Source organism: Schistosoma mansoni, chromosome 2 (genome assembly GCF_000237925.1).
Source record: "Schistosoma mansoni strain Puerto Rico chromosome 2, complete genome".
In the NCBI taxonomy this organism is placed as follows: domain Eukaryota; kingdom Metazoa; phylum Platyhelminthes; class Trematoda; order Strigeidida; family Schistosomatidae; genus Schistosoma; species Schistosoma mansoni.
In genome coordinates, this window is record NC_031496.1 from 1089964 (window position 1) to 1116586 (window position 26623).

The 26623-nt window shown below is 36.9% G+C and overlaps 1 protein-coding gene and 2 non-coding genes across 3 annotated transcripts; 1 reads left to right on the plus strand and 2 right to left on the minus strand.

Annotated features, from left to right (window-relative positions):
• Window positions 1-4656: 4656 nt before the first annotated feature.
• Smp_139900 (putative lysophosphatidic acid phosphatase) lies at window positions 4657-22530 on the plus strand (the record flags this gene model as incomplete). Its single annotated transcript, XM_018795270.1, has 6 exons — window positions 4657-4740; window positions 4787-4915; window positions 4964-5094; window positions 5145-5227; window positions 5274-5435; window positions 22403-22530. 6 exons carry the CDS (start codon window positions 4657-4659, stop codon window positions 22528-22530), a joined length of 717 nt encoding a protein of 238 aa, XP_018649599.1.
• Smp_tRNA_00058_Glu_TTC.1.1 lies at window positions 16101-16173 on the minus strand. The gene has a single exon. It is a non-coding gene (tRNA).
• A 1037-nt stretch (window positions 22531-23567) lies between the features above and the next one.
• Smp_tRNA_02379_Gln_TTG.1.1 lies at window positions 23568-23634 on the minus strand. The gene has a single exon. It is a non-coding gene (tRNA).
• Window positions 23635-26623: the final 2989 nt, after the last annotated feature.

The window sequence follows — 26623 nt, forward strand, 5'->3', positions numbered from 1 at the left end:
ACACCCGGAGCCTTTGACCTAAAGGTCTGATCCACAAAGCAGTGGAGCATCGTAAGGAGATGCAGTCCCATGGTAGTCGGTGATCAACAGTTGGTTCATACGCCATTCGTTCCTTCAGGATACTGGAGCCCATGTGCACCATTGGTTTGGAATGAGGGTTTTCCAACTCCCCCAGGTGGATCCTCCACATCCACCAACCCGGTTAAAGCACCGGACATTCGCTTTTCGTCCTCTCACCTTTGTGAACAACACCCCTGCCACGAGAAGGCAGTGAGTAGGACTTGTGTGACAGAGGCTATATATTCGCGTGGCCATATGAGAGCATTTCGAGAGGGAGAGCAGACTCTCCCCACTCTCGGCCGTACCAGGGCATTTGGGGGCCATGATCTGGTGCAAGATTGTCGTTCTTCATAGCTTTGATAAATACATAGGTATTGATGAACTGTAACATCTAGACTCACATATGTAACACCGACTGAGCTGCAGTACAACCAGAAACTAGCACTAGCAAAATGGAGCAACAAAGAAGGAACAACGCTTGAGGTTTCTCATGGTTATCAGTGAGTATTCGTGTCAAGATGTTTTGTTGAAAATGAAACCCATTGTGCAATATCGTTTGCCTGCAAAAAGAACGTGTGATCTGGATAACCATTTTCGCCCGATAGGAACCGTAAAACATTCAACAGAATGAGTACGTACTTCAGTATACGACAAATGAGTCACCAGGATATTGATCAAAAAGTACTAACGCATTTTTTCCGTCTCGAAACTGTGCAGCCGACATTATCTATTTTTTCTATAGGGAATCAAGTTTATGCTTTTTTCTCACGTTTCATAGCAACAGGTTTCAAGAAGAAAACTAACGATTTTTTGCCCCCTCTACAATATTGGGCATTAGATCCGTACTAAGGTCGTGGCTTCAGCGCTTCCTTCTAAACCATTCTCACCTTACGCTCATGAACCTATGGTTAGTTCATTTGTTGATCTTCTAAATGTGTGGCACCTATTCCGTTTGCATAAATTTTAGTTATAAACTTTGTTTGTGTAAGTGTCTGTGAATTGTAGGTACTTTTCTGTCACCAAACATGCGATGTTGTTAGGACTTCTCAGTCTTTCTTAAAGCTAAGTTTTCGAGTCTAATATACAAGTAATTTTGGAAAACATCGATTCGGACACAATTCCGTATGTAAATTTTCACGTTTTTGTCGGAATTTCAAGATCATATGTCACAACCTATACTTTTTTACTTAGAAAACCCTAATTGTAAATGATTTACAATGTGATCTGTTATCAGCATAATTGTCCCTAACGTCACTGCTTTTTTCCTCTTTTAATTTTTTTAAGGTTCTCATCCCTTAAATATCCTATCGAATAGTCACCAATATATATCTACCGATGATTTGTACTTTTAAGTATGTAATAATCTTTTAGCTACAAAACAATTTGAAACACCAGGTCATCGTTTGTTCAATTGGTAGCTGAGTTAGATAAGCACAACTTTTAAGTGAGGTTGGGGTTCATTATAATTTATGAAAAGATTACTTCGATTTCGCCGTCTCAATTAAAGTTCCTAGACAAATCACACATTGAAATGCTCAGGTAATTGAGTAATCTTTAACTGCAGGAGATTTTGCTCAATATAAGTCGTTTTGTAGTAGGGTTCTCTCGGAATCGTGTTTAGAGAATTATTCCCACCAGTGAGCATCAGTTTCTCAAAAACACTTCGTTTTGTCGCTTGTTTTTTCGTTATTAAAAATCTATTTGCTTTAAGATTTTGAAGTAGATTCAGTTTTAAAACTTCAGATGTTATTTCTTGCTCAACGTAAAAGAAATATCAATCGTAACTCTATATAACTGAGATGCCACTTATTGAGTTTTCCGGTTGTAACTGACAATTAAATTTTGCTGAACGTCGTTACTTGACTTTATGAACAGGTTCCTTTTTTTTTTTTACCTCGAATTAAAGTGCTCACCTAAAGTAGGATTAAAAGTTGAGGTTAATTAGAAAGAAGTTAAACCATTGTCGGAATAAACTTTTTGTTATATACATGTTAGATATAATTTTCCCTTTTTAATTCTGTCTTTGTAAACCCATACTTTTTATTTGGTTATTAAATCCTTATCCATTTACCAGTTTTTAAGTGTTACAATTTGTTTCTAGGACCTAATCGATTTTCGCATTGATCTGTTTCTTATTTCTACACTCGTAAAGTGCTCTATCTGAACTTAATCTAAAAGTACTAGCATTTTCATAGATAATTTCTTTTTCATCCACATGATTAGCAAATTTTACCACTAAAAGAATCCTACCTATCACTTATTTATTTATTTAAACACATAAATATTGGTACAAGGAAGCACCAGATACATATGCGCCACACAAATCTCATTTGATTTGTGTGAGGGCTGTGATACTGCCCAGGTGCCCGAACTGAAGCAGGCGGTTTTCTTAGGGGCCCACACCCGGAGCCTTTGACCTAAAGGTCTGATCCACAAGGCAGTGGAGCATCGTAAGGAGATGCAGTCCCATGGTAGCCGGTGACCAACGATTGATTCGTGCGCCATTTGTTCCCTCAGGATGCTGGAGCCCATGTGCACCATTGGTTTGGAATGAGGGTTTTCCAACTCTCCTAGGTGAACTTTCCGTGTCCACCAACCCGGTTAAAGCGCCGGACATTCACTTTTCGTCCTCTCAATTTGGTAAACAACAGTAATGCCACGAGAAGGCAGTGAGTAGGACTTGTGTGACAGAGGCTATATATTCGCTGGCCATGTGATAGCATTTGGAGAGGGAGAGCGGACTCTCTCCACTCTCAGCCGTACCAGGGCATTTGGGGGCCTCACTCACCGTTATCTTAAAGTTTGCGTATGTGGCGGACCCTAACCAACTTGGTACATACTCTGAGCTAATAAATAATCATACAACAATTTCAGCCAATTTAGTACAGCTTCAAAGTAGCTTCAACAATAGTAGATCTTCCCTCTGAGATTCAAACATTTGACCCTAAGTGTCGCGGTCAGGTATATTACAATTGAAACATTTGGGGTAGTCGATGAATTTCTGTATGTCTTACGCTTTCGCTGTACATTGAGGCACGAAAAGCACCTATAAGATGGGAATCTCATGAATCCAGATTCATCAAAGCATTCTTCTAAACAAATGTGGGATGGGGATCACAACGAAAATATGTGCAGTGCTATACACCCAACTCACATAGCAATGAAGACGACAGTGACTAGTTTTACGAAATGATGGCATCGATCGTAGTAGAGTACACAGGAAGGGACCTGACCCATCTGATGGGAGACCTAACCGCCAAGACCGGAATAGACAACATCTGACATTAAGATATCATGGGGCGACATGGGTTGTGAGAAAGAAACGCGAATGGAGAGACACTTGCCTATTTTTGTACATTCAACAAAATGATTATAGGTACCACTATATTCCCCCGTAAATGCATACACAAAACTACATGGTTTTTCACCGGATGACACTACAGAGAGCCAGATCGTTTATATCTGTATTGGTTCTGAAGAGTTCGTGGATATTATGGCCATTTATGCAAATCTCTATCTAGGGAACAAATAAGATCCTGATGATAGAAACTGTTACAAAATTTTCTTGTTTTTTTTTAAAGCAGATGAACAATTCCTAGTTATGACGATAAAGTGATCTTATAAATGTATAACTTTTAAACTGATGATCAAGTTAAATTATCGAGCGAAAGTTAGTATTCCAATTAAGTTTATGAGAATAATCTTTTCAAAACATATATATTCAAATTGAATATAATGCAGTCTGAAATACATTAATATGTCACTGTCTACTTAATATTTCATTAACTTCAATTAAATTTTCTGAACACCGGCCATTTACACAATGATTCCTTTTAAAATATTTAGATACTGAGCGTTTAGCTGCCCCCATCTGTCAGATATACGGTATCACAGACAAGACAGTAATATAGTTCTTACATAATAACTATGACTGATTGACCAGAATTAAAACTTGTCCAAAGTTACTTAATTCCGATTATTAATTCATATCTGAAGAGTATTATCTGTCTTGGGACATATGTAATTTATTATTGAGCATATAGATATATTTGTTGCTAGTAACTTGCCATATAGGACACATATTTAGGAAATCACCCAACTGCGTCACAAGACAAGCTCTCATATGGAATCCCGAAGGCCAAGGGAAAAGAGGAACACCAAAGAACTTATTACTCCGACAGATACAGACAGACATGAGAAGAATGAACAAAAATTGGATAGAATTAGAAAGGAAGGCCCAGGACATAATGGGTTGAAGAATGCTGGTCGGCGGCCTATGCTCCATTGTGAGTATCAGGCATAAGTAAGTAACTTGCTATTCTTTTCACTTGATTAACTATGTATGGTGTCTCGTAAAACTGTATCTCATTCTGGTCTTTCTAGATTACTTGATATTAAACAACATATATGTAAACCATCTATCCGAATAGTGTTCATAATATTTTTAAAAATTATCAAAATGTAATATTACTGTTTGTTTTTTTCCTTCTATTTCAGCTCTTTAAGATTTTCTCAGTTTATATAAGTGTGCAATACATTTTACTATGTGAGTATATTTAATCCAATGATAATATTATAATTTTTAGGGAAAATTCAATGAAACTTTTACAAGTTCAAGTTTTCTTTCGTCATGGTGCACGAACACCTTTATTTCATGTAAAATCACCTATTTTTCCTGAGGTACATATATATATTACCATAACTATGGTATATTATTCTATTCCAGGCTCTATGGACTCCAGAAATATCTACCGATCTACCACATACTTTATTTCCTTATTGTTTAATTGATATTTCTACACAGAAACAAGTTCAATTATCTCCTGACTATTTAGATAAATTATTTATCTTACCTGTAAGACCTTTCGTCTTTGTTATCATTAAAAAACGAATTTGATCTTAGGGTGGAAATAAAGTTGGTGAATTAACCAAAGGTGGTCAACAAGATGCTTTTAATTTAGGTATTCGTTTAAAAAAACAATATAAAGAGAATTCTAATTTCTTACCATATACATTTCAACCATCACAATTTTAGTATGTCTATTCCAAATCATACGCATAAATCTGTGTTATTCTTTCGTTAGTTTAAGGACCACTTTCATTGCTAGAACTATTAAATCACTTCGTTGTGTTATGGCTGGTTTATATGGTGATAATATATCATTAAGTAAGTATGATTACATTCACATACTACTTAAACACTTTTATTATAGCTGAACCTGTCAATTTTGAATGTGAAAAACTAAATACTGAAATTCTTTTTCCAAATCCACATATATGTGAACTTCTTTTACAATTATTCAATGATGGTGTTACAGAGTGTTGCAAGTCTAAAACGTTTCAAGAAATAAAACAAAAACTGAAAGAAATTTTAGGTAAGTATTATTAGTGATTACTTTAGTGTAAAAGATGTCATTTCATTTTTATGTGATACTTTAGCTCTTATTTAATCTCATTTGCTTTATTATACACTCTCTGTTCAATAAATAAACGAATGAAGGTCATATATTGCATATTTTGCAAAGTTTAGGGGTGGGACTAAACTTTATGGATGAAGCCATCGCGGGTTTTCAAGGTCACGGCTCGATCACGATTAAGGTTAAAACCCTAACCCCAAACCTTAACCCTAATCCTAACCCTAACCCTAAACCATACTAACATACCAACAACATTGAAGCTATGTGTTCGAGGCTAGAAGAAGTTTTGAAACCTTATCATGGCCCCAGAGGTCGACTACTATGGAGCCATATGGATGAATTCCTTTACTGTACGCACTATGATTTTAGAACTTGTGAACCTATATCTGACCTTGAGAAGTTTTTGAGTCATGTAAAAGAACAGTATCCGCTTTAATTTTTTAGTTTTGTATAATATATTTTTACTGTATACTAACTGTCTTCTAATTGGCCAATATTTCTCAAGGTCATTTGAGGTTCGTTCAAAGGTCGTCCATAAAGTTTAGTCTCGCCAGTTTAGGAAACGTCATCCTTATCGTATTTAAAATACTCCTCACTTGTGCCAGTTAACTTATCCTATCTCCGTCTCCACTATTCAAAACATTCATGAAAATGCTTCGAAGTTCGGCTCTTTAGCTGCTTTGTCATTTTTTCACCCTTTTTTTTCACAATTCTAAGTGTGTCATCAAGATCAACCGTACAGATAATTTTCATAAATTTAATCAGTCAATAATCATTTTTTATCATGAATCGGCTATTTGAAAGTACAAGTGACTGCACACATACAGTAGTTACATCAGATTGGGTAACCGATGGTCATCATGATCTTACTTTATTCTTATATTCTCCATAGCATACACTGAAACTTTGGATCCATTTACAATAAACTGTTCTATCCAATACACTATCTTCACCGGCAACTCTTAGTATTTCATGGTTTTTTATTAAGATTTTTTGATACGTTTTAACAAAAACTTGATGTAGTTCAATCTACGTCTTTATTAGACAGCTCATATAATTTAAGTAATTAATTTATAGTTAAATAGTTACCATGTACACAATCGTGTGTTTGAGTTTGAGTTACACTTTGTGTGTAGGTCTTAATAATACTGATATCAGCACTACTTCTCCAACTGTTTTTAATACTACTTGATTGCTTAAAGCGACATGGATTGGAGTTGAAACTTGCTAAAGAGAGGTTGAAAGACTAATGTTTTTACCCATTTAAACACACTACCTCATCTAAATACTAATACTGATTTACAACTTAGTGCCTTTTGTGTTTGACATCCTATCACTTAGTTGCACATTTCAGTTCAAATATAATTACCCTGGCTCCGAAATTAAGTAGTGTCTGTTTAACTTCTCTTCCCCCCCCAACACATACACGATTTGCTAACTAACTCGAATTAAGTTAATGAGTTTAATGTATGATATATATTCTTAATATAAAGAGTATATATTGTATGCTAGTGTTTTTCAACCATATTGTTTGTTCAACAGCTAATGAATGGACTAGGGTTTGAAGTTGCAACTTCTTGGTTGAGAGCCTAATGCTTTAATCACTCAACAACTATTCTATAATTTCTTTGATTAGACGATTCCATCTATGTTTCTAATGGAATCGAATACATGAGAGTATTGTTACTCTACAATCCATTGTTAGGTATCAAAACTTGAGAATTTTAAACGATATTTAATGTAAATAAAATCGAAGGGGGTTTTGTGAAGATTTTAGTCATTTTATATGGTTGACATCATTAGTCAATTGAAGCTAGACCACCATAGAAAACCCAGAAGCATTGGACGGACGTTTCGTCCTATTATGGGACTGCTCAGCAGTGCGCATCCACGATTCAAGAGGTATTTCCTGAAGTTCCAGTGAGAAACAGTGACCAGTGGAGTTCAACTAGGTCTGTTGTGAGATATCAACTCACTGAAGACATCGGTGAATGTGTCACTCACTTTCGTGGATCGGTTGAAGCTAGAAAATAACACCATTGGATGCCGGCTCAGTGGTCTAGAGGTTAAGCGCTCGCGCGCGAAACTGATAGGCCCTGGGTTGGAATCTCATGAGGCGGGATTGTGGATTCGCACTGCTGAGGAGTCCCACAATAGGAAGAAACGACTGTCCAATGTTACCAGGTTTTCCATGTTGGTTTAGCTTCAATTGATTCATGATCTCAACTATACGTAAATAAAATAATCATTTTTTCTTCGATTCTAAATCATGTACTATCTAATGTTGATCTTTGTTCTCCGCTTTGATGATGTTATATAAAATATGTAACTTATAAAGGAATTCGAACTATTTAAATCCATACACAAACAATGGTTTTGCTAAATAACACATACTAACTAAAAGTAAATATTGATAAATTTCTATGGAATTGGTTGCTTTCATAAATTTAAGTCAAGCAAAGAATGACATTGATGATAGACTATATTAAATTCCACTGTATTTTGTTAGTTTATCTTTAGTTATATAAAAGCTAATAGGTTTCATTATGTTAAATGTTTAATGTTGAAATGGTAAGGACCCCCAAATGCCCTGCTACGGCCAAGAGTGGGGAGAGTTCGCTCTCCCTCTTGAAATGCTCTCACATGGCCACGAGTATATAGCCTCTGCCAGGGAAGTCCTACTCACTGCCTTCTCGTGGCAATACTGTTGTTTACGAAATTGAGAGGACGAAAAGCGAATGTCCGGCGCTTTAACCGGGTTGGTGGATGTGGAGGATCCACCTGGGGGAGTTGGAAGACCCTCATTCCAAACCAATGGTGCACCTGGGCCCCAGTATCCTGATGGAACAAATGGCGTATGAACCAAATGTTAACGGCTACCATGGGACTGCATCTCCTTACGATGCTCCACTGCTTTGTGGATCAGACCTTTAGGTCAAAGGCTCGGGGGTGTGGCCCCCTATGAAAACCACCTGCTTCGGTTTGGGCACCTGGGCAGTATCACAACTCTCACACAAATCAAATGAGATTTGTGAGGCGCATATTTATCTGGTGCTTCGTTGTACCAATATTTATGTGTTTAAATAAATAAATAAGGATTTGTAGCTCAGGTGAATAATTTTAGTAGAGTTTCATTCTTTAAGTTGTATGATTTAGTCGTTAAGCTTTTATTGTTGTTCTGAATAACATCATTACCACAAATATTAGGTAGATATGAAGTATCCCAAATTTTTTCATATATGTCTAACAGTTTGTCTTGTCGAACTCGATTTTGATTGTTTAATGTTGACTTTTAACTTGTTATTATCTGTATAATTGTTTTGATTATATTCCCCTTTAGTCTGATTCTTGGTGTGTCATGAAAATCTAAAAGGTTTAGTAAGAAAAGACGTGTGAACTGAATTCATTCTATTACACAACACAAGCTAAGATGTAAAGTATATGCAATGAATGCATTCAAAATAATCAACAAACAAGCTATTTCGACATTATTAAAATTTATGGAGGCTTGAACCTGACCTTTGTATTGACAATGAGTCATTGGTTAATCTTCATCTCCTTTGGTAACCAATGAATTTTGACCTCTTCTTAATTTTATTATTCAATTAATTATAGTGAGAATGTTTCGAATGCATCTCATTTATCTCTTCTTGGTAAAGCTTTTAAATTTCAACTAGATTACGTAACGGAAAACATCCTATTACTGTCACTTCTAACATTTTATAAAAGCCTATTTAAGAACAAAAATGGAATTCTTAAACGCATTTTTTCTATTTTGTTCACCTTAATATTTATTTTAATAGTCGAGATCATGAATCAAATGAAGCTAGACCACCATGGAAAACCTGGAAGCATTGGACAGCCGTTTCGTTCTATTATAAGACTCCTTAGTGGCAGTGCGTATCCACAATCTCGCCTCGAGAGATTCCAACACAGGACCTATCAGTCTCGCACGCGAGCACCCAAACGACAGACCACTGAGCCGACTGGCATCCAACGGTGTTAATGTCTAACTTCAATCGATCCACGAAATTGAGCAACCATTCACCAATGTCATCAGTGAGTTGATATCTCCCAACAGACCTGGTTGATCTCCACTGGTCACTGCTTCCCACCAGAACTCCAGGACATGTATCTTGAAGTCAGTCACCGTTGGATACCTGCTCAGTGGTCTATCGGTTAAGTGCACTGACTCGAGACTGATAGGTCCTGGGTTCGAATCTCGCGAGGTGGAATCGCGGATGCGCGCTGCCACTGAGGAGTCCCACAATAGGACGACCATTCTTAGGTTAGTTATATGTTTTTATTATTATAAGCTTCAATCAACTTATGATTTAAACTATGAAAATACTGAAATCGCCACAAAAACCCTTCTGATAATAACATATATTTTTATTGCATAATTGTTAACTAACTAAACTATTCATATTCATGTCCCCCTTATTATGAGCTTTATTTTAACCTATGGAACTATTGTTATACGATTAACCATTCTTGAGTTATCCCTAGTCTATTAATTACTGCCTCTAACATTCACAGCCACATCTGGCTGCATCATGTACAAATGTTATTTTCTATTTTATTGGTACGGTGTAGTCAGTCTGTTTGGTATATGAACTCAGTATGTTTGAAACATAATGATTCATATTGTAGAGGGTGTTCAGGACTTAACTGGCTGAGCTAGGCAGAAAGCAGGATAGATAGAATACTCTAGACTTCTCATGCGGCTTTTGTGTATCATTGGTCCGATCAATAAATCATTGCTCTCTAATTGGCGATATTATTACGTCATACATTGACATAACATCTAGGCAATCACAAGTTATAACAATATGCGAACTGTTTTGAATAAAGAAACATAATCAATCAACATATTATTATCTATCTCCAACACAAGAAACATGGAAAAAAATTAACTATAGTTTATATTTGAAATACGTTTATTATATATCAGTCTAATATATAAAAGAACAAGTCGCTTAGATAAGTATTCTAATTAACATGGAATAGGAAATGCCGTGGTACGGTCGAGGGTGGGAAGAGTTAACTCTCATCCTCGAAATACTCTCACATGGTTATGCGTATACAGCCACTGACAGGGAAGTCCTAACCAACTGCCTTCTGGAGGCAATAATGTTGTTTACCAAATTGAGAAGACGAAAACTGGATGTCCGTTGATATAACAAGGTTGGGGGATATGGTGGATTCACATAGGAGAGTTGGAAAACCCTCATTCCAAACCAACGGTGAACATGGGTTGTAGGAATCTGAGGAAACAAATGAAGTATGAACCTATTGTTGGTCACCGACTACCATGAGACTGTATCTCATACCGTTGGATACCGGCTCAGTGGTCTATCGGTTAAGTGCACTGACTCGAGACTGATAGGTCCTGGGTTCGAATCTCGCGAGTGCGGGATCGTGGATACGCACTGCTGAGGAGTCCTATAATAGGACGAAACTGTCGTCCAATGCTTCCAGGTTTTCCATGATGGTCTAGCTTCAATTAACTCATGATTTAAACTATGAAAATACTGAAATCTCCACTAAAAACCCATTCAGAAAGTGATACATTGAAATTTTCATAATCTAGTTTTCTCCTTGTTGTTGTTGTTGTTTGGAAACATTATTTCGAATTCATTCACTAAAAGTACAATCATTTTTACACCTTCACATTAGTAACTTAAATTGATTTTTGTTACTATCACTTTCTTATTTTTTGTTAAAAAAAAAATGGATACGATTGATAGAAAGGAAAAAAAAGAAGAAAAAACAAAAAAAATAGAGGAAATAATGGGCATATTAGTTAAAGATTTTTTTTTGTATATTTACTCAGAAACAAGAAAAAAATTTTTTTTATTGATTATTATTCTTATTTATTATTGATTTATTGTTGTTGTTATCTTGGAGATAAATTTGTAGAAAAAAATAATGTATGTATCATGTACTTCTAGCGTGTTGTCTTTCATCTATAAAGGTGTAACTTGGTTTATATATATATATATATATATATATGTATGTGTGTATGTGTATGTGTGTGTGTTTGGATTTGGATAAATAACCATATTGAATAGGTTCAATGAATAGACTAAATTATTCTTCTTTTGTTTCAACAAAAAAAAAAGAAGAAAGCATTCTTTGTCCAGTATTCATTACATTCTATAGGCTTGAATTTACTTTAGGAAAGTACTTCTGTATGTTTTTGAAAAAAATGCAACGAAAACTGTTTTTATTGTAGAATAGTGTAGCTTGATAGTTTTGTAGTGAACAGAATACGGGTGGGGACCATCTAATGTATTTAAGCACAAATTATTTTATTCAAACACATAAATATTAGTACAAACGGGCACCATATATATATATATATGCGCCATACAACTCTCATTTGATTTGTGTGAGGGTTATGATACTGCCCGGGTGCCCCGACCGAAACATGTGGTTTTCTTAGGAGGCCACACCCGGAGCCCTTGACCTAAAGGTCTGATCCACAAGGTAGTAGAGCATCAAAAGGAGATGCAGTCCCATGGTAGCCGTTAACATTTGGTTCATACGCCATTTGTTCCCTTAGGATTCTAGAGCCCGTTTTCATCGTTGGTTTGCTATCAGTGTTTCTTAGCTCTCCTGGGTGAACTTTCCGTGTCCACCAACCCGGTTAAAACGCCGGACATTCACTTTTCGTCCTGTTAATTTCGTAAACAACAGTAATGTGGCAAGAAGGCAGTGAGTAGGACTTCCCTGGTAAAGGCTATATACGCGTGGCCATATGAGAGCATTTCGAGAGGGTGTGATCTCCCCACTCTCGACCGTACCAGGAAACCTTAATACAGAAAATCTAGTTTCACTTCAATCTTTTTACAATTGGAATATCTTTAATTTTATTCTATAAAATTGTAAACTAAATTACTGAATTATATTGATCAGTTCACTTCTTTTTTTTTGATATCCAATCTAATTCCCAATCAATCTCTTAAATAAACATTTAATTTAAACTAAGTGGTTGACCAATTACCGTCTCTCTCACTCTCAGTAAATGATATGAATGAATCTGTAAAATTATAATACAAAACTGATTAATCAATCCTTTTAGATTTACCTTTGAGTTTTCAGTCGATGATTTTAGGGATCGACCTGGATAGATGTTCTATTTCTTATCGATTTGGTAGTTAATTAATTTCAATGAAGGATTTCCTTGCTAACCCGACTCTGGTTGACATGGGTCAGAATCGATCACAATGGTGTAGGTGTATACACTCTCTATCTTCCTTTGAACCGTGAGATTAATATTCCTTCATATCTGTTTTCCTTCTTATACTATATCCTTATATTCAACCTTTCTTTTATATATTACCTTTACCTTGCTTTAAACTATACAAAATTCTGGGTTTTATTCGACAAATTATTTGTAGTAAATAAGATATCTACAGAAAATGTTCTTACTTACTTACTTACGCCTGTTACCCCTCGTGGAGGAGCATAGGCCGCACACCAGTTTTCTCCATCCAACCCTTTCCTTGGCAGTCCTTTCCAGTTCTTTCCAGTTGTTATTCATCCTTTTAATATCTGCTTCTATTTCCCGGCGTAATGTGTTCTTTGGCCTTTCTCTTTTTTGCTTCTCTTCCGGATTCCAAGTGAGGGATTGTCTCATGATGCATTTCGATGATTTCCTTAGTGTGTGTGTCTTATCCACTTCCAACGACTTTTCCTGATTTTGTTTTCACCTGGATGCTGGTTTGTCTTCTCTCACAGAGGGCTGTTGCTGATAGTATCCGGCCAGTGAATGTTGAGTATTTTGCGTAGACACAGAAAATGTTCACTTTGAAAATTATAATTCTTAAATTTTCTATGACAATTTAATGATCTAGTAGTAAACATCCTCATTATTAAGTCCGATTGTTGTGAACGGAAGACTGGTTTGGGACAATCGAATGTTTTAAGCACAAGTTACAGACTATCTCACTAAATTCTGATGATCATACAACTAACAGTTAATTTGCAAACTATCAATCAATTGTCTCAATCTTCACTGTTTCTTCTGTAAATATCAGTTCATCTTCCCTAATTCCATTGTTCATGCATTTTCCTACCAATTGAGCTTCATTTAAGTTCTTTCCTTATCGGTCGTCTGCCAAAATACATTCAATGTCTGACGATCACCATATACTACTTATATGGATATAAGTAGACCACACCACACGATGATCCTGAGCTCTACTTGACGAAATTCAGGGGATACCCATTGCTAAGAGTCTTCTTATGAAATGTAACAACTAGTTGATTTCAGCATTCCAGTTGAAATCATTCTGTTGTTTACAGCATGTTTCTATAACGTATCAAATTAGGGCTTGTCAATTAAGTTGTTTATTTTCAAAATCAAAATAGTCATTTATGTAACATGATAATAACTCTGTTTTAAGTAGATGTATTAAGCATTATATATTGTGAAATAATGGTTTCTGTGTAGCTGAAAAACTATATTTCCAATCAAGTTATCATTCACATTCATATCTCATTTGAACGTTGACAGTAGATTAAAATGGCACCATCAACGACCTTTCTAGTATGTATTATTAGGTTTCATATGTCATTTACTGCAAAAACATGTCAGTCAGTCACAATGTAGAACTTTGTACGTACGTACGTACATCAGTTCGAGTTGCCATACCACATTACCACAGAGATGCAGTTGTTGATTCCAATCCCATAGTGGTAGAAGTAGTAAGAGTATAAGCAGTAATAGGAAAGATTAGGGTTTGAAGATGTTATTGAAGGAGTATAATCCAGTGAAATAAATTTGAAAGGAGAAAAAAGATAGAGACATGAAGAATTCAGAAGATTAGAATTTGGTGGAACACAAAGAGTGGATGCGACTTCGCCATTGCAAAGGTGCATGCATAAACATGTACATCTTTAGATTGAGTGTTATGATTATTTATTTATTTGAACATATAAATATTGGTACAAAAGGACACTAAATACATATGCGTCACACAACTCACTTGATTTATGATGCTGTCCGGGTGTCCAAACAGAAGCACATGATATTCTTAAAGGGCCACACCTAGAGCCTTAGACCTGAAGGTCTAATTCACATGGCAGTGGAGCAACTTTATGAGATACAGTCTCATGGTAGTCGGTGACCAACACTAGGTTCATTCTCCATTTGTTTTCTCAGATTCTTACAACCCATGTTCACTATTGGTTTGGAAACAGGATTTTCCAACTCTCCTAAGTGAATCCTCCACATTCACCAACCTTGTTATAGCCCCGGACATTTGCTTTTCGTCTTCTCAATTTGGTAGACAACTTTGATGCCACGAGAACGAAGTGAGTAGGACCTTCCTAGCGGAGTGTTATGATTAGCCTTTTTCCAATTTGTTTTCGATTTGGAATATATTTGTTTTACTTTTTCAATAAAAATCTCTTCTGAATGTTTTCACAATGATGTCACTTTTTTGTAATATATCAGCCAAATATTTCTATAGTTGAAATCCTTCTCAATCGAAGCTAGACCACCATGGAAAACCTGGAAGAACTGGACGGCCGTTTCGTCCTATTGTGGGACTCCTCAGTGGCAGTGCGCATCCACAATCTCGCCTCACGAAATTCGAACCGAGGTTTTCCATGGTGGTCTAGCTTCAATTGACCCATTATTTTAACTGTATAAATTACTGAAATCTCCACAATACTCCTTCTGATAATAATCATATGCTCACTGACTGACTTCAAGAGATATTTCCAGTTCTAGTGATAAATAATGACCAGTGGAGTTCAACCAGGTCTGTTATGAGATAATAACTCACTAAATACAATTGTGAACGGTTGCTCAACTTCGTGGATTGGTTGAAGTTAGACATTAACACCGTTGGATGCCGATCGGCTCAGTGGTTTAGTGTTTAAGTGCTCTGGCGCGAGACTGATAGGTCCTAAGTTAGAATCTCGCAAGGTGGGATCATGGATGCGCACTACTGAGAAGTCTTACAATAAGACGAAACGGCTGTTCAGTGCTTCCAGGTTTCTATGATGGTCTAGCTTCAATTGACTCATGATTTCAATTATATAATATTACTAAAATCTTCACAAAAACCCCTTCTGATAATATAATTGCTTAGGCTTATTTAACATCATTAATTCAAAGCTCAATAAATGATTTTAGTATTCTATCAAATTGAATTAATATTCTTATATTAAAACAATATTGTTCAAATGTAAATTATTCTGTTTCCGGTCATATTATTTTGGTTAGTTATAGATAATACAATATTTCAATGTAAATGCATATAGATTGTCTATGTTATTATCACAAATCAAATCATAGCATAGTATAATGGTAAATTTTTCAAGATGAAAAGGTAAAGAATAAGGGAATATACTGATATCCATGATAGTAGAATGTAAAGCGTAAGACAGATAGTTAAAAAAAAAGGAAAGAGAAACTGATGTAATTGAAGTAAACGATGAAGAATATGAGATATATATATTTTTGATGATAATATCTAAGCATTATATGGTATCGCACAAATCCTGTATGAGGGTCATGATTTTATTCAATTAATTTACAGGGTACAGATTTGTGTACACACTCATTTGAAGGACTAGTGATAGTAACCAGTTTCCCAAACCTAAGTAATTAGGAAAGGTTCGAACTTGCTAGTTACTGGCCGAAAGCCAGACGCTCTAACTACTGAGCCATCGCTACAAATTGACTTGATGAGGATGAGCAACGAACTAACATAAAAAATTCTCAATAGTTTATCAGTTCATAAGTGTTCATATCCTTGATGATTTTCAACTTGAAAAAAACGACAAACCAGCTAATTACTAATTTTTTGGTTTTAAATAGTTACTTGACTTATATCGTTGTGTAATAGAAAAAATATTTGATAATTGACAATAACCATAAGCTCTGTCTATCATGATCGTATTTGATATTCAATCTGCTTGTTTACATAGTAATTCTAGTTAAGATGGCCCCCAAATGCCCTGGTACGGCCGAGAGTGGAGAGAGTTCGCTCTCGCTCTCGAAATGCTCTCACATGGCCACGCGTATATAGCCTCTCCCACACAAGTCCTACTCATTGCCTTATCGTGGCAGGGGTATTGCTTACAAATTGAGAGGACGAAAAACGAATGTCCGGCGCTTTAACCGGGTTGGTGGGTACAGAGGATCTACCTAGGGAAGTTGGAAAACCCTGATTCCAAACCAATGGTGCACATGGGCTCCAGTATCCTGATGGACCGAATGGCGTATGAATCAATCGTTGGTCACCGGCTACCATGGGACCGTATCTCCTCACAATGCTTCATTGCCCTATGAATCAGACCTTTAGGTCAAAGGCTCCGGGCGTGGCTCCTTAAGAAAACCACCTGCTTCAGTTTGGGCACCTGGGTAGTATCACAGTCCTCACACAAATCAAATGAGATTTATGCGGCGCATATCTATATCTGGTTCCCCCTTTGTACCAATATTTATGTGTATAAATAAATAATCTAGTTACGATGAGAAAAGTGTATTCATGAACTATTAATAGTCATTTATTTCATTATAACCTAATTATTCAATGTTTTCTATTGAATTTATAATGTTTAAAGTATTGAACTAGTTATTAGAAAATAGTTGATTGACATTTAGTTGTTTATTAATTACTTGTCATTTGTATTGATTCATTCACTTAAGAGTCAAAACAATCAGCTTTCATATAATGGGTAGTAAGGTTTAATCATGCCTTCCATAAATCACTTTATACAGCTAGATAACTAAATGATCTCTTTTGTTCTTCATATACATCCTGATGTAAAGTTAGTCAACCCTTCTTCAATATTAACACAGTTTGGTACAAATATGCACTGGTACAGGTTACCATACCTGATCGACACGACAAAATGAAATTAACAAGATATATAATAGAATAGACTTAGCAGCAATGGCAACATAAAGTCGAGGATTGTGAATAAAATCCGAAAAGAAACAGTGGAAAAGTGTTTATGAACAAATACCAGTATTCAAGACCCAAGGAAAGATAAATAGTTGCTGATTCTGTGCCAATGTAAGAGATTTTGAGTCATGCCACCTATAATATCCCGCCGCTGATTGTTTTTATTGTGTAGACGACAACTGGGTAGTCCGCATCTACCTGCACAGCTCTGTTCAACAGTCAATGACTCCATAGAATAATGCAATTTCTTGGTTTGAACGTCATTAGCTTTCTTCTAACCAATTCTCAGAAAAATCATTATCGCCTGTCAAGGTGAATGGTGATTAGGAATACGTAACATATATTCTGATCATCTTAGTCGATAAGAATTTACAACCTCATTAGTCTATTTGTCACCTTTTGATAGTATCCAATGCCTAACCCTAACATTGCTCATTCGGTTGTGTCAAGAAACGCGAGCAATACTTTAAAGATACCGATGATTAAAAGCCTTCAGCCCGTGTTCTCTACTCTCATATACTATGTTTCAATGCTGTAGAGTAGAATAGAAGGGATTTACACCCATTATTCAGCACCTTTGATTGGAAGATGGGCATCTTGCCCATTCCTTAAGTTAGCATTATCGCTCAAATCGATCAAAATACTAAACTTTGTTGGGGTCTCCACCAAATAGGATAATATAATGCGTGTGTTCTGAGTCGATGAGTGAACTTCTTGGTAGTAGATTGACCCCTGAAGGGTTGGTTCAAGAAGCATTTATTTCTAGGACATCATAGACAGAGGTATTTAAAAATGAGGATAGTGAGAATCCCAGGTTCAAACATGAAACCTGATTGGCTTTCTAGGAATCGTTATTGCACTAGGTAACCGTTAAGGGATTATTAAATATAATTTTAGAGGTTATATTAGTCAAGCTGATCCCTCTCTGGTTATCTTAAGATGTGTTGTTTCCTTTTTCATAAACAGAAACAATCGATACTAATCAGATAGAATAACGTGCAGTTTCCAAACTTAAGCCAATATCTTAGTCAGCTTTACTGCTTAAACTTTCCTATCCTTCCTTTAGACCTCCAAATTTAATCAAGCAGAATTCAATGATCTTCGTTTTATATTGGGTGCTGCCTTTTCAACCCCACTAAAAGTTAGGAAACATGACAATTTACCATTCAGTTTAGTTGAAGATATACAGTAATTAAAGTGTAACTCCAAGTCTGTTGAATTGTTTGCTAAAGAGTTCTACCTGTCTATCTAACCCCCTAGATTTAGAATAGATTAAGATTTCGCTCTTTTCGAGACATTCTCACCAAAATCTGCGTTTTTAACATCTATTTCCTTGATCATTCGGTAGAGCTGTCTATTGTCACTCATAGCCCACTTCCTTTTCCATCTCTTTTGTTTTCATCTTTTACCAATGCTCACTATGATTGTTCAAAGTTTTTATTAGTTTACGTTTGAGTTATCTTCGAACTTTATCACTCTCCAAGGTTGATGGAATGGATTTTCGAGCATCTATAAATTCAGTAGGTGCCATCAAAATCTACTGGTCATCCCCAACCTTTTGATTTGAGTTACTGATAATTGTTACTTATGTACCGACAGGTATTTGGATATCGTTCCAGGCTGTTTCTTTATGATCAACTTAATTATTGGCTAAATTTTTCCTGGATGTATCGTTCACCTTTTTATCTTCAAATTTATATCTAGAGAATGTTCCTACTGAGAATTTCCCTATTCTAGTAAAGCGCATGGAAATAAGTGCTCTCATTAGGGTAGGACATGATTAAATTTCAAGTATGTTTTTCAGTGGGGGACGTCAGTCTTCTATTGATTCCCTTAAACGGTTGGTGATGGTGACACAATCTATTGATGTTCATCATCATGTTAGTGTGGAGGTTCACCACATTATAGTTTCTTTCTTTACGCTTAAAGTTTGTACTGTTAGGGATAACCTTTTATCTGGGCGACAATGTAGTAAACAGCTACCGTTATCTGTTCGTTGGATCTGGATACCATAAAACCTGCCAAAGTGTTTTTGAGTTCACACGTGATATTTTGTGTTTCTAGTTGCAAATGAATTTGCTCAGTAATTTTAAGGCCTTACTGCCTATAGACGGAGGTCTATGGAGGAAGGTAAGATGACCTATAACATTTTAGGAGCGACCTTCTTTAACCCCTTCTTTCCTTTGTGAAAAGGAGGCATCGTTTCTGATATTGATTCTTTTGTACAGTCAGCTTATAACCTTGCAATCAGATCTTAATTTGCTACTTTTAGTCTCATAGTTCTCCGATTAACCCTCCTGTAGTGTTAGGACCTAAGGAAGCAAGTGTTCCAGGCAGTAATAGCTCGATTAGATTTTTTTGATGTTCCAACCTGATGGTCATGACAAGGTAGCAGCTACTTTTAGTCGCGTTCTAGATGTGGAATTACAAATATCAACTTAATAGTGCATAGACTCGAACACTCTTCAACTGGACATTTACTATAACCTCAGCGGTTCTTGACACAATTCATAACTGTCGCGAAGACAAAAAAATTCAAAGGTTTATTCCCCACTGATACCAACGTTGATATCTAGAAAAACGTGGGTATTTATATAAGTTTTAGTGTATTCTTGAAAATCGCTTATTCAGTATGGCACTTTCAACATTACCTAAACAGTTTGAAAATGCTAATTGGTATTTATCGACAAATCCTTTCTTTTGACTGATTCGATTCGAATTCATAGTTTAAAATGCATTTCGAGATGGTGATTTGTGGAGATTGTGATTTTTTAACCGTTGAGCTCGCGAGTCAATCTAAGTTCAACCACCATTACGCAACCTTTCGTCCATTGTCTGATGTGAATAACTGTCTCCACCCTATACAGATTGGACTCTATTGGACACGGCTTCTCACTAGAATTCCAGAGAATTCATCTTGAAGCTAGTTACAAGTGGTCGTGGGTCGATCGAAGTTAGACATAAACACTGTTGAATGCCGCCTCAGTGGTTCAGAGTTTAGGTGTTCACAAGCGAGGCGGAAGATAAAGGGTTTGAGTCTTGCGTGCGTGATCGCACATTTTCACTATTGGAAAGTACCATACTAGGACAAAATGGCTGTCCAATGCTTCCACGTTTTCAATGTTGGTCTAACTTAGATTGACTCGTGAATTCAACTGGTAAAAGACATTTTACAAGAAGTTACATGAATTCATCAAAAATTTATGATTAACAGAGAATTATAAGCGAGTTAGTTTTATACGGGATGGGGTCAGTTACCCCATACCCAACCCTCCTCCTTTATCCGGACTTGGGATCGGCAGTAGCCTCCGGAGGGGCTACAGGCGGAGTTAATTAAAAGTCAATACACAAGAATTATTCATTTTATCGATAATAAAGAATACAATTGATTTATTTTCATTTGTTTATATTCTAGAACGTTATCTTAATCAACTAAATTGTACTTAAATGTTATGTGCAATGTTTTATGGTGTAGGAGTAGGTTGGAAGAAAGCTAGGGGCGACCAGACCAAAACGTGGCACAAATCCATGAAGTCACTGACAAATGGACTGAACCATGTTGGTAGGTGTAGACTACCTGGTTGGGATTCGCGAGATGATAACAATCGATGGTTGAAGACCTTGAATGACATGACTCAAAATCGTTTGTAATGGCGAAGGTTGCTTCCACTCTTTGTGTTCTCCCAAATTCTAATCTTCTGAATTCCTCATGTCCCTATCTTTTTCTCTTTCTAAATTTATTTCACTGTATTATACTCCTTGAATAACATCTTCAAACCCTAATCATTCAGAATACTGCTTATACTCTTACTACTTCTACCACTATGGGATTGGAATCAACAACTGCATCTCTGTGGTAATGTGGTATGGCAACTCGAACTGATGTACGTACATACGAAGTTCTATGTTGTAACTGACTGACTGACTTTAATGTTATACTAAGCGAAATTAGTTGGCTGTTCATAGCTTGAATCGAGATTAATGTATACCTGAGAAATCATAATGTAGAAACGTTTTATCACATTCACAGAACTGTATTTATCACGCTTCATATATAGCGTAAACGTGTAAAACTACAAGGTAAAATATTTGGCTAATAATAATCCGAATTTTATGCATTCCTCAATGATCCTACGCTTTCAGGGTTTGTAGGTTGTACATTGTTTAACAGTCGTAGACCGAAACAAAGTAGCTATCCGATGCGGTCATGTTTAGAGTGGTTATGTTTAACTAAAGTCAATCTATTGTGTGAACTACTTTTAAATTAATTTTTAGAATTACTCATAGAATTCACTACTCATAGAATAGGTATGTGAACATTTTAGGGGGAACGATCGATAAAAGCATAAAGATAAGAAATTCCAAATTAGATAGTTCAAAAGTGTAAATTATCAACATTCAGATAAAGTGTAATAATGGGAATAGTTCCAGACTATAGAGAGTAATGCAAAATATTCTTAAAAGCAAATGTAGTTCAAGTTTTTGATAATGATGTCTTGTCTATAGCCTCCAAATGCCCTGGTACGGCCGAGAGTGGGGAGACTCCTCTCTCCCTCTCCAAATACTCTCATATGGCCACGTGTATATAGCCTCTGCCAGGGAAGTTCTACTCCCTGCCTTCTCATAGCGGGGGTGTTGTTTACGAAATTGAGAGGACGAAAAGCGAATGTCCGGCACTTTAACCGGATTAGTGGACACGGAGAGTTCGCCTAGGATAGTTGGAAAACCCTCATTCCAAATCAATGTTGAACATGGGATTAGTATCCTAATGGAACAAATGGCGTATGAATCATTCGTTGATCACCGTCTGGCATGGGACTGCATCTCCTCATGATGCTCCACTGTCTTGTGGATCAGACCTTTAGACCAAGGGCTCCGATTGTGGCCCCCTAAGAAAGGATAATGAGTATCTTGCATAGAAAATTGTTTATTAATACATGTACTTTTTGACATCTTATCAAATAACTATTCTTTTTTTTTTCTTTTATATAGGTGTTGAAAAACTATTAGATTGTGTTGAACAACGATCTACAGATTATGATTGTCCAATTTATTTTGTAAGAGATGATTATTTAGCTCGTAAGGTCAGTATTAGTACTTTACTATACACTATTGAATAATTGATATCATTTGATAAACTATCGATACTACTGTTATTATTATTATTGAACAGAAAAACTCTTTGTATAAGACACCCTTTCAGAAGTGTATCATACAGTTACGAAAGGAAAATTTTATGAACTTATGGCGGTGAAACATGGCCGATAAGAGTAGAGGATATTCGTAGGCTACTAGTATTTGATCATAGATGTCTTCGAAGCATTGCTCGTATATTCTGGGACCACCGGGTAAGTAATGCAGTTGTAAGGAAACGGGTACTAGGTAAGGATGGCAAATCGATATATGAAGTAGTGAAACTTGATCAGTTGAGATGACTGGGACACGTGTTACGTATGCCCAACCACCGACTGCCCTGACGTGCAATGCTTTATGGTGTAGGAGTAGGTCGGAAGAAAACTAAAAGCGACCAGACCAAAACGTGGCATAAATCCATGAAGTCACTGACAATTGGACTGAGCCATAATGGTAGGTGTAGACTTCCTGGTTGGGATTCGCGAGATGATAGCAATCGATGGTTAGAGACCTTGAATGACATGGCTCAAAATCGTTTGCAATGGCGCAGGTGCATCCACTGTTTGTGTTCTACCAAATTCCAATCCTCTGAATTCTTCATGTTCGTATCCTTTTTCTCCTTCCAAATTTATTTCACTGCATTATACTCCTTGAATGAAATCTTCAAACCCTAATCATTCGGAACACTGCTTATACTCTTACTACCTCTACCACTATAAGATATGAATCGACAACTTCATCTCTGTGCTAATGTGGTATGGCAATTCGAACTGATGTACGTACATACGAAGTTCTACGTTGTGACTGACTGACTATAGAATGAGGAAAATGAATACAGATTAAAACATTGAATAGTCAATTGAAAGAACAATGATACATATGAAATTATATAGTCTTAGCAAAATTACAACCAAGATATATTTTGAAAAGATGGATAATGGCTAGCAGTGGAATCCAGTGTGATGCGTGTTTCGTCCTATTCGGGATTCGTCAGCTGGATGTACCTGCATCGCAGAGTTGATGTTCACTCTGGGAATCGAACCCAGTACCTTTCGCTTCAAACGCCATCGCATTATCCACTCAGCTACTGAGTCCTAATAGCCACTTGCTTGTGCGATGGGGTGTAGTTTAAATTCACTTATTATTGTTTGTTTGAATCTTCCAATTGATGTTTGCACATATGCCATTAAGAGACTTACCAGTTGTAGTCCTAAACATCAATGGGAAGATTCAAACAAACAATACTGAGTGAATTCAAGATATATTTTATTTCAGTTAATAATAACATCTTACCATGGTAGGTTGGCTAATTGCTTCTATTCTGAATCGTCTTTGATGAGTTCTAAAGCCAATGGGTTGGTGTATTTATAGGACCCTGTTTAGCGCCTTGTGACGGACTAGGGGATTATAGTTCTCATAATAGCTTCTATATCACGAACCGGTAATGTTTCAATTTCTCCTATACGCTTCAAGTGTTGGTGTAGTATAGGAGGACTTGATAACCTGCGTACAACATGAGCAAGCCATGAAAACTAGCGCTGTAAAATACTAATCCTCATAAAACTATCAACTCTGTCATTCCGGGATACATTATCTTAGACCTCTTGATTATCTATACGATGTTTACACCTAATGTATGTAATCTCAATTAAACAACAATAATCGAACCCAAAGAGTTACTCAACTTTCTTAGCTGTAAGTTGAACGCTTTATTCAGATCCTAAGCTATTCGGATAACCTCAGGCTAGCACTACTCAGCGACTTGAAGACCAGAGAGAAGACACGAGTATGAGAGAAGTACTTTACTACAAGGTTCATTTATGTACAGAAAAAACAGGGGTTTTATAATAATTAAAAGACCTTGAGTTTCCATAGTAGCAGTATGTTAAATAGCCAATCAGGACCTCGTTATTTTAGTAGCATAGCTTCTAACTAATCGCTGATTGGTTGGGCTCTTTATGAGCCTCTGGAGGCTCTGATAGAGTTTACTGTAAGCCGACTTAACACCTCCCCCGAATAAGATTTCTTTCTAGGGTCAACTTGTAGTTTGACAACTGGGTTGCGACGTCGTCCCATTATTCTCGTCGTCTTCCCTATCCACGGCTTCCTTTCAGTGTTCTTTGGCATTTGTGCCTCTAAGATTAAATCTAACGGAAAAATCGGCGGGTTACTTCGATTCTGCATCGTTCTTTTGCCTTTAAGGATTTGATTGGTGTGTCGTATACATATCCCAAAAGTTCCTCGAACTCTGTACAGAACTCTTCCCAATTTTTGTACAACTTCTCCCGGCTCCCATCGGTTCTTCCCGATGTAGGATTTAATGTAAACTTTGTCGCCGACATTGAAGTTCCGAATACTTGGATTGTGACTGCGCTCATCAACTAATTTGGATGGCAACATGGCATTGAAGACAGTTCGGGCACGTTTTCCGAACATGGCTTCCGCAGGAGACTTGCCGTCCGGAACATTCGGATTCGGAGTGGATCTGTAGGATGTTAAAAATTTCGTGATCACCTGCCTACTCGGCCCTTCGGCTCCCCCCTTCAGTAATGCTCGTTTAAAGGTGTTCACGAAGCGTTCTGCTTGTCCGTTAGATTGTGGATGATAGGGTGGAGAACGAAGATGAGTTATTCCGTTCGCTTTACAGAAATGCTTGAACGATTCTGCGGCGAATTGCGAGCCGTTGTCTGTTACTAAGGTCTCTGGTACTCCGTAACAGCTAAACAGGGTAGACAGCTTGTAGATTGTTTCCGAGGTTGTACAATTTGGCATGGTATATACTTCCGGCCATTTAGTAAATGCATCCACGATAATTAGAAACAGTTTTCCTTGGATTGCACCGGCAAAATCTGCATGAATTCTTTCCCAGGGTCCTGCAGGCGTAGGCCAGTACTGAGGTTCGCATTTCACAGGATTTTTAGCGGCTTGAATGCATGATGGACAGTTACGGCACATATTCTCGATATCCTTGTCCATTGACAGCCAATAAGCATAACTACGAGCCAACGACTTCATTTTATTTATTCCAGGATGGCCACTGTGAAACTGCTTGAGAACCTTGTGACGTAATAACTTCGGAATAACAATTCGATCGCCGAACATAATACACGAGTCAACAACCATTAGTGAGTCCCGTCGACGAAAATATTGCAAAAGTTCCCCGTCAAGGCGATTGTTTAGCCATTTGGTCGACAGATAGCATTTGACTGTACTCAGTACCTCATCACTTTCAGTGATCTTCTTGATAGTTTCGAAAGTTACTGGGAGTCCATTGATTGAGTCATCCAATACCCGATGAACTTCTCCTTCGGCTTTTATATTTGCTACAAGAGTCTCCTCTGGGGTTTTTAATTGGGAGCCTATTAATCTTGACAATGCGTCAGCTTGTCCGAAGGCAGTAGTAGACTGATACTTTATCTTGAAGTCGTACGCCAGAAGCGTGGTTGCCCATCGTTGTAGTCGGTTAGCTGTGTGGACCGGAATACCTTTCTTTGATCCAAAAACTGCAAGTAGTGGTTTATGGTCTGTTATTAGAGTAAAATGTCGGCCATATATCATCTTATGGAACTTTTTCACTGCAAAAATAATTGATAGGGCTTCTTTTTCAATCTGACTATAGTTCCTTTCGGTCGTTGTCAAAGATCTGGCAGCATGTGAGATAGCTTTTTCGGACCCATCAGGAAAAATGTGAGAGATAACTGCCCCCACACCATAGTTAGAAGCATCTGAAGCGACGACTATCGGTAGCGAAGGATCATAGTGTGTCAATAAGAGATTGGATGTCAGGAGTTGCTTGATTTTCTCAAAAGACGCTTGGCAGTCTGCAGACCAATTCCATCTCGTATTCTTTTGTAGTAGGTTGTTTAGTGGAGAACGTAGACGATGGAGATCGGGAAGGAAGGTATCATAATGGCTGACCAGTCCCAAGAATGATCGTAGGGTGGCAATGTCCCTGGGTCTAGGCATCGTTTTCACTGCTTCAATGTTCTCTGGATCTGGTCGTCTTCCGTCTTTATCTATTATGAACCCAAGGTACCGTACTTGCTGCATATAGAAATCACATTTTTCCGCTCGGAGTCG